General features: G+C 39.0%; 1 protein-coding gene across 1 annotated transcript in view; it reads left to right on the forward strand.

The window, feature by feature from the left end:
- Nucleotides 1-13,109, forward strand: part of lamp1a (lysosomal associated membrane protein 1a) — a 37,405-nt gene extending 24,296 nt beyond the window's left edge. Inside the window, exons 6-9 of the mRNA XM_043700240.1 lie at nucleotides 5,555-5,677; nucleotides 8,264-8,333; nucleotides 10,305-10,475; nucleotides 10,866-13,109. Of these exons, the coding sequence (XP_043556175.1) occupies nucleotides 5,555-5,677; nucleotides 8,264-8,333; nucleotides 10,305-10,475; nucleotides 10,866-11,005 (504 nt within the window). The 3' untranslated portion in view covers nucleotides 11,006-13,109. The remainder of the gene's footprint in view (nucleotides 1-5,554; nucleotides 5,678-8,263; nucleotides 8,334-10,304; nucleotides 10,476-10,865) is intronic.

The raw sequence follows: 13,109 nt of genomic DNA on the forward strand, positions 1-13,109 counted from the left end.
ATACTGCGTTACTGGCAGCTTCAGGGTCATGGTGTTGTGCTGCCTGTGTTCAATTTTGCTGCACGTGGAGGTCTCCTTGTGGAGGTTCTGACGCAGGAACACTCCCAAACAGCATTGGAGTTGAAAAGACAGGTGCCAGCAGTAACATAAAGTGAAACCATTGTTAGCTGCCAAGGATATTTGTCAATCTAGTAAGCTTCCTTGTCGTTACTAACCATACCTGTTGCATGAAGTCTTCCCGACATCTTCCTCTTCCTACCAGTCACTGTGTCTTCACTTACTGCCACTTCTCATTGGACATCAACTTACAAGGCTGTCATTCATGCTATCTCAGATGCATGTCAGTTTTAGGGAAACATAATTCCAATCATTTCCCCGACTATTCCCGAGTGCACTCTCAAAATTTAGCCTTGTGCTTCTAGCAACTATCTGAATAGTTGGAGTTTGAGATTGTTGCTTGGTTTCTTCCTCCATCAGCCTCTTAGGCACTAGGTTAACCCTTAGTAACTCTTTCTAAGTTTGTTCCCTGGAATGTGAGCATTGCTGAGTGGGTCAGCATTTTTCGTCCAACTCTAGTCCTAGAGAAGATGCTTAGCTGTCTTTTTGAGCTGCACTCCTTGGGGTGTGGAAGCACTCGTTGCTGATAGGAATGGACTACAAAACTTTGAAGGAATGATCCTAAGTCAGGATGCTATCTGACTTGGAAGAGAATTTGTAGGTAATGGTGTTGCCATGCATCTGCCATTGCCCATTGAGGTCGTAGAAGTTACAGGTTTGGAAAGTGCTGTTGAAAGAGATTTGGCAAGTGCAATCTTTTGTACTGCTGGCAAGCAAGATTGACTATGACTGTTGCTGATTTTCGCAGTACAGATAGTTCCCATATAAAGCGTGTTTCAGCAGTGCAATTTGATTATAATGTTGCTGAAGAATTAGTCTGAGCGTGTTGTCGTCTTGCTTAGGTTTGTTGTGTAAGAATCGGACCACTGTGCTAATCAGGTACCTGTTACACAACAAACCTAAACAAGTAGACTCGACATGCCCAGAGATTCTAGCCACACTTCCATACATTGAAGACATCTCGAAGATGACAACCAGTCTACTCTGGCCCCTGGCATCATGGTAGCCCACAAACCAATCAGCCGCACTGAAACAGCTTTTGATGAATCTACAGAACCCTGTACCAACAACCAGCAGAACCAACTTCATATACAAAATACTGCAGCAAACATTACATCAGACAGACTGGCAGGAAACTAGCCACCAGGATACACTAGCACCAATGTGCCACCAAAAGACGCGATCAGCTATCCCTAATGTCCTTACACTCAGATGATGAGGGACACCAGTTCAACTGGGACAATACATCCATCCTAGGACAAGCTAAACAAAGGCATGCATAGGAATTCCTAGAGGCCTGGTGTTCAAACAGAACTCCATCAATAAACACATCAAACTGGACCCCATTTATCAACCTCTGAGAAAAAGCACTGGAATTATCCACTCCTTGGATAAGCATGTGGACGATGATGAGATAGTGTAGGGTGATGGGCTTAGATTAGTTCATAGGTCGGCAGAACATCGAGAGCTGAAGGGCCTGTTCAGAGCTGTATTGTTCTATGTTCTAAATGATATTATCCACCTTAACAGACCAAGACAAACAGAAAGCGGGACAGAACACCAGCACTTCAACGGAGGCTCACTGATAATGTACCCTAGCATGGTAAAGAAACGTCTAAGAACAAATCTTACAGCTCAGTGAGCAAACTTACAACCTGAGCTACAAATCTTCTCAAAACAAATTTCTGCTTTGTTCTTGAACTTTCATATCACACAGTCTAAACCAACCCCAAAGAATAGTCAGAAGACAATCACCCACAGCCATCCACTTCTGCAACCACAACTGACCTGAAGGTGGTGGTGACGAGACCCTCTGTCCCTGCTTTGACAACATGTTAAATTTACTTTTGTTTCACGAATAAATATGATTTAGACTTCATTCAGGCTGTGCTATACTTGGTGTTAGGATTTTGGATGATTTTTGAGCAATCGTGAGTGATATTATTTGCTGATCTACCCCCAACCCCACTTTTCCCATAGACCCCCTTATTTCTGTTAAGCAATTTTCTATTAAGCAAGGTTTAGCTAGAACGCAATTACGGCTTTATAGGAGAGCTACCTGTATATATTTATGCTACAGTTAGTGTGAGGACAGCGATATGCTTAACATTGCAAGACTGTTTTGGCTCAACATTAGTACCTCCAACTGATTGGTGCAAAATCAGGCACCAGTCAGATTAGGGAAGCCTTCAAAGTTTGTTGTTTAACTGTCAAGCCTGTTGGCATTAGGCCAAACAACCTTCTTCTCTCAGAAGCAATCTGAATGCTGAACAGAACTGAATAGTGACTAAAGTCCCTGTTCAGAACTTCTGCAGGAGATCAGCCTCATGTGCCAAGGTGAACTCTAATACTCAAACATTTTACAGTCTTGCAAAAGCAGGAAATAGACTCTTCCAGATGTCCTGCAATCTTCGAATTCTAGTTCAAGATTGAGGTATTGTACATATCTTTCACCATCAACATAATCTCTCCAAATAACAGACATATACATCAGTTAATATCTATAAGTTTGAGTTGAAAACTTAATGCTAAGAGTTGTGATGCCACATAATTATATGGTTTGATGAATGAGACTATTTGAACATAGTAACCTAATCGTTTATATGCTAATGGTAACTTGTTTTCGGGTAGTATTTTTAATAGTCTAAGTACCCATGATTCAGGGCAGGGTTAGAGAAGCAGTTATCAAATAAACCTGGCCAGAGACCCTGGAAAACTGATAATTACAAATAGGGAATTGGCAAATGATTGAACTGGTAATATTCATCAGTCTTTACTATAGAAGAAACCGGTAACATCATGGAAAGAGCTGTAATCAGAAAATGGAAAGGAGAAAAGAATTCCATTTAGTCACCAGCAAAGTGGCATTGAGCAAATTGTTGGAGCTGTGGATTGACATATGTCTGGGTCCTCATGGGCACCAAACTAGAGTCTTCAAAGAAGTGATTAGTGAGATAATTGATGCATCATCTTTAATTTTTCAAAATTTCCTCTATTCGGGGAATATTGCAATATAATGGTATACATAGAATATAGCTTCTTTGTTCCCAAAGGGAGGGAGAGAGAAAGCAGAAAACAACAGATCAGTTAGCTTAACATCTGTTTTAGGGAAGATGTTTGATGCTATTATTAAAAAAACTTATATCAGGGCACACAAGTTCAAGGTAATCGGGCAAAGTAAGCGTGGTTTATAATGTTTAGCTAATTTATCGGTGCAGTGGAGATTAAACGTTAGTTATAATTGTGAAAGTGAGCAAGCCTGTGGAGGGAGTTGAACACTAGGATGTTGATCATAAATTTTGTTCTAGATTTTGCATGATCACATTACAGGTTAGTGTGATTGACCATAAGAAATAGAAACAGGAGTTGGCAGTTCACCCCTCAAGACTGCTTCACCATTTGTAGAATCATGACTGATCTGACGTTCCTTGTCCACATTCCTGCCCTCTCCCTGTTACCTTTAATTTCCCCTACTGATGAAGAATCCACCTATCTCAGGCCTAAATATGCGCATGGACTCGGCCCCCACAGCTCTCTGTGGCAAGGAGTTCAAAATACTGTACATTCAACCCTCTGAGGTGAGGAGGAATTTCTTCTCTCAATGTTAAATTGGTGTCACTTTATTCTGAGACTATCCTCTGATCCTCGACTGTTCCATGAGGGGAAACATTCTCCCGGCATTTACTCTGTCAAGGCCCTTAAGAATCCTGTTTGTTTCTATATGCACCTCTTGTTCTTCTAAACGACATTGATTTGAGACCAAACCTGTTTAACCTTTACTCATAAGACAGTACCATACCAGGGATCATCCTAGTGAAGATTATCTGAATTGCTTCCAATGAAATAATGTATCCCCTTGAATACGGGAACCAAAACTGCTCATAGTACTCCAGTGGGAACTCATCAGCACCTGACACAGGCACAAGAAAGGAAATGGTGTCAGTAAATAGTATGAATGTGGTGGGGTTTGATGATACTTGATCTCTTGTTCAGAAGTTGTGACTCATCAAAACTGTGATACAGCCTGGAATTACATGTGAGGAGGGGTTATTAGCAAGGACAAAGCAGATAGGAAAATTGAAACTTTATTAGGTCACTAAAAAGAAAAAAAAACAGTGGAATGTGATTTTGGCATTTTCCATAAGGCAGAAGTAACTTTTGAACCCTGGTTAGTGTTGTCTTGTATCCTCATTGCTTGTTTTTTTAAATTTTAATACCCCTGTCCAAATTGGATCATCTCTGGATTAAAAGGTTCAAGACAATTAATGTGAGCTCCATGAAAGAGGTAGTTTGACTGGAAATGTACATTTCCCTTTTTCTCTTGTTTAATGGGATGTGGGTGTTCCTGTCAAGGGTAGCATTTACAGGAGAACCTTGATTATTCGAACAAGATCTCAAGGTCCCATAAAACATTATATCAAAGAGGTAAGTGAATTTGGATTGCTTGTACTGAAGAACATGTGAAAAGGCTAGCAAAAACAAAGAAACACAAGCACCTCCAGTAACAACAACTGGATTTTTTTCTTATGTAAGGGTTAGTTACACAGCGCTTTGCAAAAGTGTGTGCTTTATTCCTGTCACTTTACTGGGCTGTTCATGAAATAAATGGCAGAGAAAGTAAACATGCGTGAGGTGGTGCTTCTGTCTTTCTATCACGACACTGAGTTCAGCGGAAACTGATGCTTTTGTGATTATAGAAGCTGTTCAGGACCTTGCTTAATGCTGAGATTTCATATATTTTATGAGATGATCCTTCTCAGTTTAACCTGCAATTTGCAGAATGCAAAGATTAATTTGTTTAAATAGGGTCATCAAAATTATGGATTGAAACAAACTCTCCAATAGAGCACAGCATTAGATCAGCATGGTTTCCCTTGTTTAAGGTCAAATTGATTATCTAAATCAATTATCTGAATGAAATACTGCCAGCCCGACTCCTTTGGGTAATCAAGGTGCCTCTGTAACGCCCTAACCCTATTGAACTAAGTCACTTGGAAGGCCTATTTCAGAGAGCAGTTAAGTTAACCACGTCATTGGATTTAAGTCACTTGTAGACTACACCAATAAAGATGACAGGTTTGCATCCTTGAAGTACGCGAGTGGACCAGATGGATTTTAACAATATTCAATCATCGTATCATCACCATTGCTGAGACTAGCTCTCTGTTCCAGATTAATTAACTAAATTTATATTCTACAAGATGCTCTGGTGTGATTTGAACTCCTGTCTCTACAGTGTTAGACTAACCTTTTGGATTACTGGTCCAGGGAAAGTGCAACTAAGCCACCAATGCCTCATTTTTAAAGGTTTGTTTTAAGCACGAACCTTCAGTCTTAATTTAAAAGGTGATTCCTTTTAGTTTAAATTGTAATGTGAAAAGCAATGTGTTATTGAGGATGCAATATTCTCATATCAAGTATCTTTTTTGTTTCTTAGACTGCAGTGAAAGTTTTTAACATCCTGCCAAACTCGACACATGCAGATGGAAACTGCAGTAGTGATCATGCCTTGCTCCAGCTGACTGATGACCCAACTAAGCTGATTTTTGTGTTTATTGTGGTGAGTGAAGAATGCTCTATATTAAACATGCAGGTTGTGCAAATTCCATTGTTTCATTTCTGTGGTATGTAACTTAAATAGACCATTTCTTTGTTTGGTTTAACATCTCCCTGCTGTTTGTAGATATGTTGAGTGACAGAACTTGTCATATTTGGCTATGTTGCCTTTGAATGTTCTACACGTGAACATAAAGTGAGCATTACGAAATATTTTCACTTGGGAGGCAATAAAGCTCAGGGCTAGTCTTGATTTCAACAGATTCTGCAACCTCACATAGATTCAACAGTTGACATGAACAACTTATAGCCTAGCGTGAGGTTTCTGGTGTGGTCCTAGATCTGCACACTTTACTAACTCAGCTCAGGTTCGGAAACTCAGGATGTTTCCTGGTCCAACTTGTATCATGTGTTTGTCCATGGACTGTTAGCTTGCTCTTAACTGAATAAACTCTAGTTTTAGTACCATTTTTGAAAAGGTACTAAGGATTAACCAAATAATTGGTCAGTCTGATTCCAGTGATGGGAAATTATTCAAATCAATTCCACAAGCTGCCATGTTGAAAGATATAAATTAATTAGGGACAGTGCGGTTTTGTTAAGGCAAGCTCATGTCTTACTAACTGAATTCTTTGACAAAGTAACATGCAGGTTTGCGGGTGGTACTGTGGTTATTAGTAAGACATGTGGCAAGATTCTATATCAAAGAGAAGTAAGCAAAGGTAACACACTCTGCAATGCTGGGGAACAGTGGTGCATGGATCCAAACTTGGCTGAGTGCTGCATACAAAGGGTAATACTCAATGTGAATGTTTTTGCAAATGGACAGCAGTTTGCAGTGGCGTTCCACAGGGGCACAGTGTTGCATCTCGTCTGTTGTAAACATTAATGAATCAGAATTAAATGTGGGAAGCATGATGGGAAATTTGTAAATGGCACAAAACTGGTTTGTTTAATTGTCAGTGAAGAGGGTGGCTGTTGACTTCATAATGATATGTGATTTAGTTGACTGGGTAGAGAAGTGACAAATGGAATTCAATACAGAGAAGTGAGTGATTGCATCTTTGGGGCTAGTAAACAGAACAAGGAAGTACACAATAATTAGATTTTGAGAGGGATAGAGAAAATAGGGAACCTTGGAGTTCATCACAGGTTCTTAAATGTGGTGGGACAGGTGTATAAGTAGGTTTTTCAAGAAATGCATGAGGATGCTGGGATGAGCTATAGAGTAGAAAGGTTAGGTTTGGATTTTATTGTCACGTGTACTCAAGTATAGGAGTACCGTGAAGTGTGTCCAATGTTGCCACATGACACCATCTTGGGTACAAAAATATGTAGGCACAAAGTAGTAAAATAAACACAGTTAACTGTAACAGGTCTCCATAGAATAAGTAGAAAAATAAAGAAATAAAATAATAAGTAACATTTAAATTTCTCCTTAATATAAACGAGAAAAATAAAGGAACGAAGTTCAATGTTCAACAGTCTTTGAGTGCTTGCCATGGGATCAATTTCCTCTGCTTAGCTTGCTGTCTGGGAGACCTCAGCTGCCTGTTCTTGCCACTGCTGCAAATACCGGGGGACCTCCTTCACCACTCAGTCTTCCTGCTTCTGGCTGCAATGTCATCATCGCTGCTTTCACCACCACCAATCTCCTCCTGCTGTTGCAGTCTCCAATCACTAGGTGCGCATTAGGTTCAGCTCTCCCTGCTGGACACCAAACCAAGAGACTGCTACAGGCTGCTGAAAGACTCTTGCACCATGCCAGGAGGGTGCATTGCCAAGTCAGTGCTGAGGCTGGAAGAAGAAAGAAAGAAAGAATCAAGGAAAAAAGAGAAAGAAACATTAGTGGATGAGCTGCTGGTGAAGTGTCCTACTGTGCTGCCATCTTGAAATATGGGAAGGTATGACTAAATGCTGGAAATATGTAAAACATTGGTTCAGCCACAGCTGGAATTTCATGTAAGATTCTGGTGACCGCATTCAGGGAAGTTCACTTCTCTGGAGGGAGAACCGAGGAGTTTGTTACCAGGACATAAAATTGCCACAACAACGAAGAATTGGATATACTAAGGTTATTTCCACACAGCAAATAAGGCTGAGGGAGGGGTGGCTTAACTGAGGAACTTAGAGTAGAAAGAAAGGACCTGAGAAGACATTAATTATTAGAGGACATGGACTTAAGGTTGAAGGATAAGAATGGATATGTGGAGAAACATTTACTCAAAGGGCAATGGGTGTGCGGGATTCACTGAAATAAATCAAAGACCTGTGGATGCCAGAGGTCTGAAACAAACAAAAAAACATTGCTGGAGAAATTCAGCAAGTCTGCCAGCATTTATAAAAAGAAAAGAGTTTTCATTTCGAGTCTATTCGAAAGAAGACCTCTATAACTCCATGATTGTAATTTAGTTTGTACTGATGTTTTTAATTTAATCTGATATTCTTGTTTTAATGTTTTATGTGAAGACTTGTTGACTTTATTGTTGTTTCCTGTAATGACTTTTCAAAATGGTGCCTACTGTTCCTTTTATTACTCCAATGTTTTGGTATTCGCCCTATAATATGAAATCTGTTGTTTTTTGTTCAGAATACTACTACTAACAAGTTTTACCTAAAGGAGCTTTCCATTTCCACAAGAATTCCATCTACTGCTCAAGGTAGGCGTCAACTTTCAAAAATGCATCTTGTCACATTTAAAATGTTGGGTAATTGAGGGAAATAGTTCTGATCAGTGATGGTCTACATAATTTGGATTTGGAGTACACAAACTTGCAGTTTTTTATTTAAGCATTAGGAAAGATACTTATTGAAGACGACTTCTACTTCATGCATCTGAAATTAATAGAACTTTTCATTGTCACTCCATTTCAGAAATTTAAAAAAAAAGTTTTGAGAATATTCTTTGGTGACCTTGTGGTTTGACTGCTGAATCTGAGATCATATAGTTTAGCAGCATGTGGAGGATTCATTAATTTGGAAGTGGGTCTTGATTTTGGCAAAATGAAGGGATATAATGTGTAGTTTGGATCATTTGTGCCTGTCAGCAAGAAGACTGCAAGACTGTGGACCTGACAACAGTGCTTTCCCCTCTTTGTTGATCTCATCTGTGTTACTGAAGGAAATGTTTCTTCACACCTAACAAGACCACACTGACCCTCGGAGTATTCCACCCAGATGTATTACTCTACTTCTGACTAGTGCTCCTAGCCTACGCTTCCCTGAACACTGTGGGCAGTTTAACATGGCCAATTCACCTAACTTGCATGTCTTTGGATTGTGGGAGAAAACCAGATCACCCAGAAGAAACCCAGGCAGGCACAGTGAGACTGTGCAAACTCCACAAAGACAGTCGCCCAAGGTTGGAATCCCCCAACCTGGGTCCCTGGCACTGTGTGGCAGCAGTGCTAACCACTGAGCCACCATGTTGCCCTTTACTGTTTAGTCTGTATCATTGCTCCCTCCTCTCCCTCTGTCCCTGCGCTTGTCCACTCCTCTCGCTTTCTGCCCCCCCTCGCTCCCTGCTCCCCTCTCTCTCTACCCCACCCCCCAAATGTACCATTGTGCGTTTGTCAAGGGCTATCAAGTAATTATCGATTATAATATACTTTAAAGATATAGTCCAGTGAATGAAACCGGAATCTGGGGTGATTTGCACGATTAACTATGGAACAGTAAGGTTTTTGGGAGGTGTGGATGTATGTAGAGGAATAGCAGTGTTTCATCAATGCCAAGTGTGATTTAAGGTTTTCAAGTGAATAAAGAATTTTTTTTTTATAAATGAGGCATAGATTACAAGTGAAAGGAAGGATAATTACATATAAAATATTGGTTAAGCAACCCAAACTCCAGACAGAATTGGTTAATTAGAGATGTAAGAGATCTAACATTTGATTGACATTTTTAAAATTTAAGAGGAGCTTGGTCATCGATGGGAAAAGACCACTTCCTTTGGTTGAGTAATCAGTAAATTGAAGGCTGATGAACTATATGATAACAGATGAAAAGATTATTTACAAGAACAAATCTTTGTTTTGAATTCAGCTGTTTTGCTTTGAGTTGATATTTCCCTAACTTTTTAATTTTGGTCTGAATTGATACTGGCCTCTATTTGAGTTTCTTTCTTAATCGGAAAATTTATTTGCTTCAAGGATAAAAATAACAATAATCTTGTAGATGTGATACTGAAATAGTAATCCAGAAATTGAGTTCTGAGTCCCACCAAGTTCATTTGTAATAAATCTCTGCTAATATGTTGATAAGCACCATAAGGAAAGTCATGAATTCTTTTAGGATTATGAATTTTAAAACCCAACCCAGTTCACTATTCCCAGGCATTCTGATCAGTATATTTCTTTAGAGTAACTTACAATGCTTAACTGCTGGTGTCCTCAGGATGTCTGTCCAGAAGTGGACAACAAAATGCCAGTGTCCTTGACACCCAAGGAACAAATTAAATATGAGGTCTTGTATGATATATTTTACCATTTCCCCTTTTGCTTGTCCCAAGAAAAGTTAATACCTAGAGTACTGTTTACTCTTGAAAGATATTGCATTTTGTTTGCTGCATTCCTAAACATTACAACAACTTGAATTTTGTTCTTCCATCTCTTTTTGCTTTTTGCATTTAGGAAAGGAATTTACTGCTAAAAATGACAGCCTGACCTACATACAGACAACCTTGGGCAAATCGTATATGTGCCATACTGAACAAACATTGCGAGTGAATCCAAAAGTCTCCATCAATGCATTTGAGCTTCATGTTCAACCGTTCAGAGTAAATGATGCAAAATACGGAGCTGGTAAGTTATCATAATTTTAAAATATTACTATTTTGAAAAGTGATTACTGTATCATTTGAACAAAAGCACAGTTTGTAAATGGACTGTAGGTTCCTTCAACTTTGTTTGCCACTTCAGTTCTGCCTATTTCCAGACAAAATGATTTCTAGACATGGTTGAACATTAGATTTTTTTTGCTTGTGCATATCAAATTACCTTATAAAGATTTGATGTTAGCTTCATAGCTGAGAACTTTGTACAAATAAGGTTATTTGTTTTGGCTTTAATTAGCATGGTCTGTAAAGAGTGTTTCAACAAAGGTACTTGACCATTTAAAGTATGTATTTTGGATTGTGACAGTTCTGGTAGCTTTAAGCGATGAGTTTTTAAATCATCTTTTGTTTTGAACAGCTGAAGAATGCCAAATGGATAAAGATGACATGCTGATCCCAATCATTGTTGGTGCAGCTCTTGCTGGCCTTGTGCTGATTGTGTTGATTGCTTATCTGATTGGAAGGAAGAGGAGCCATGCTGGATACCAAACCATCTAACCTCACACAGATTTAGCTATTCCACTTCTGTAACTAATTCTTTTTCAAAGAAATGCACACACATTCTCTCTGGAATCTTGGGCATGGACCTGTGTTAAAGGGAGTTGAGAAAAAAGTTTACTGACAAACAGAATCCTTTGCCTGACAACTTGCTTCTAACATTGTATGTTCTTAACGACATATGATGAAATATTTCCCAGAGCACACTTTCCCCAACACCCCTAGACCTTGAGATAGAGTATACCATTGCAAATACATTATAATGACTAACTCTCGGGTCAGTGACCCATTTGAGGAATAAATGCAGATTGTTCAATGCAAACTGAAACCCAAATCGTACCCAATTAGCCAATGCAATGTTGCGCACAAGTTGTGAGGAAGGAGCAACTGTGTGCCAACTTTGCACATTTATGTTCCGCAGCTGGTTCCCTTATACCAAGAGCAGGTGTAATATAGGTAACGTAGAGAGGCTGGATTTATTTACATTGAGTGCAGCCAACCAGGAAAGACCAGTTCTTTGTCAGAGATTGTAATACTAAAACGCAAGAGTTCTTTAGGGAAAGAACTGTTTGTGAGTAACTTAATAATATTTCACACTTCTGTTGTGTAACTAAGAGTGTTAATTCCTGCTTTACAGAAATAATGGTGTGTTGTGCTAAAGTGACTTTTTTGGCTAATTACATTTAACTTTTACTTTAGGGATGTGTACGTATACTCAAACATGTGTGCCTGTAAATTAGGCTATTTGAAAATTAAGCCCTCATTCCCACTCCAAACAAAATTATAAACAAATTTACAATGGCTGGGGTATTGCTAGATTTTAATTTGGATTTGAGAATAGTTTTAATCATTGGAATGATACCTTTAGGAAGGGGCTTGTCATCCTCCTTAGCATTGTGGAGGAAAACCACATGGTATAGATTGTGTTGCAGTGTTTGACCTTTTTGAAATACAAAAGCGCGACATTGCTGTTAGTTTGCTCACCTTTCACTGCTGGAACCATTCACACAGGGATTGTATGGATATAAAGCAAGGTGCATGGGGTGTGAGCAGTTTTTTTGTGTAAATCAGTGTTCAATCTGAAACAGCTTCAATAATTACTGATGGATTTTTTAAAAAATGCTGAATGTGGATCAAGTCCAAGGAACAAACTAGTTCAAGTGCTAGTCATCTCATGTATGTGTTCTGTGCACTTTGATCCCTAAACTTGAAGAAAGATGTTGGTTGAATTGAACACTACCCTAGCACGCTGTTCTCCCTGGTGCTATCAATATATGTATAGTTTAAAGTTGGTTTAGCTTGATGGCCACCTGTTTCAAATTTGGTTCCTGATATTAACATTTTCTTTTCCTGGGTTATGTTTTAAAAACTATTGATTTATGCTTTTGAGTAATCTCTTTTGGGTGCTCTGCAAATGGTTAGGAGCTGGCACTCTGTTCTCTTCTCCCCGTTTTTTTTAATAATCAATTAAACTGTGTGCATTTTTTGTGACTGCACTTTTTCAGGCATGTCTACCATAGAGAGAAATTTAAGCCTGCCAGTTGTGCTTAAGAGTTTGTTTTGGACTGTTAACTGAAGATTTGGCACATGAGGTGTATGCATTGCCTATAACCGTGCTAATAAAGGATTTGTTTCTCAAAGGGCTATGTGCTGGTTTCCCTTCTTCTGTTAAAGGCATTTGGCCAGCTCTTAATTGGATAACAAAGGGAATCTTATTCTGTCGCACAATCACTTACCAAGTGTTGAACATTTGTTATAGAGAAAATCTACTTCTAAATTGCATCTGGTTGGTAGAGTCTTTGTATTGGAAAAGAAGAGGCAAATATTCTTGACCATGTAACTGCTTCAAGTCTGAAGGTATGCTTGTATGATTTTCTGCAGCATATTTAAGGCCTTTTTGTTCTCCAAGAAATGATTTCATCAGCATTGCAGTTTGCTCAGTTTTTACATGACTTGCTTGATTTAAACTGTTTGCACTCTGTTCCATTCCTTTTTGTATTTTGAGTTTCTTTTTGTTTCTGTAATCTAGTTTGATGTTGGAAATGAAAAGTTTCCTGACTTGTACTTGTGCACCAATAAAATTATTTCTATTCCGTCTGCCAAA

This window comes from Chiloscyllium plagiosum, chromosome 12 (genome assembly GCF_004010195.1).
Source record: "Chiloscyllium plagiosum isolate BGI_BamShark_2017 chromosome 12, ASM401019v2, whole genome shotgun sequence".
Taxonomy (NCBI): Eukaryota; Metazoa; Chordata; class Chondrichthyes; order Orectolobiformes; family Hemiscylliidae; genus Chiloscyllium; species Chiloscyllium plagiosum.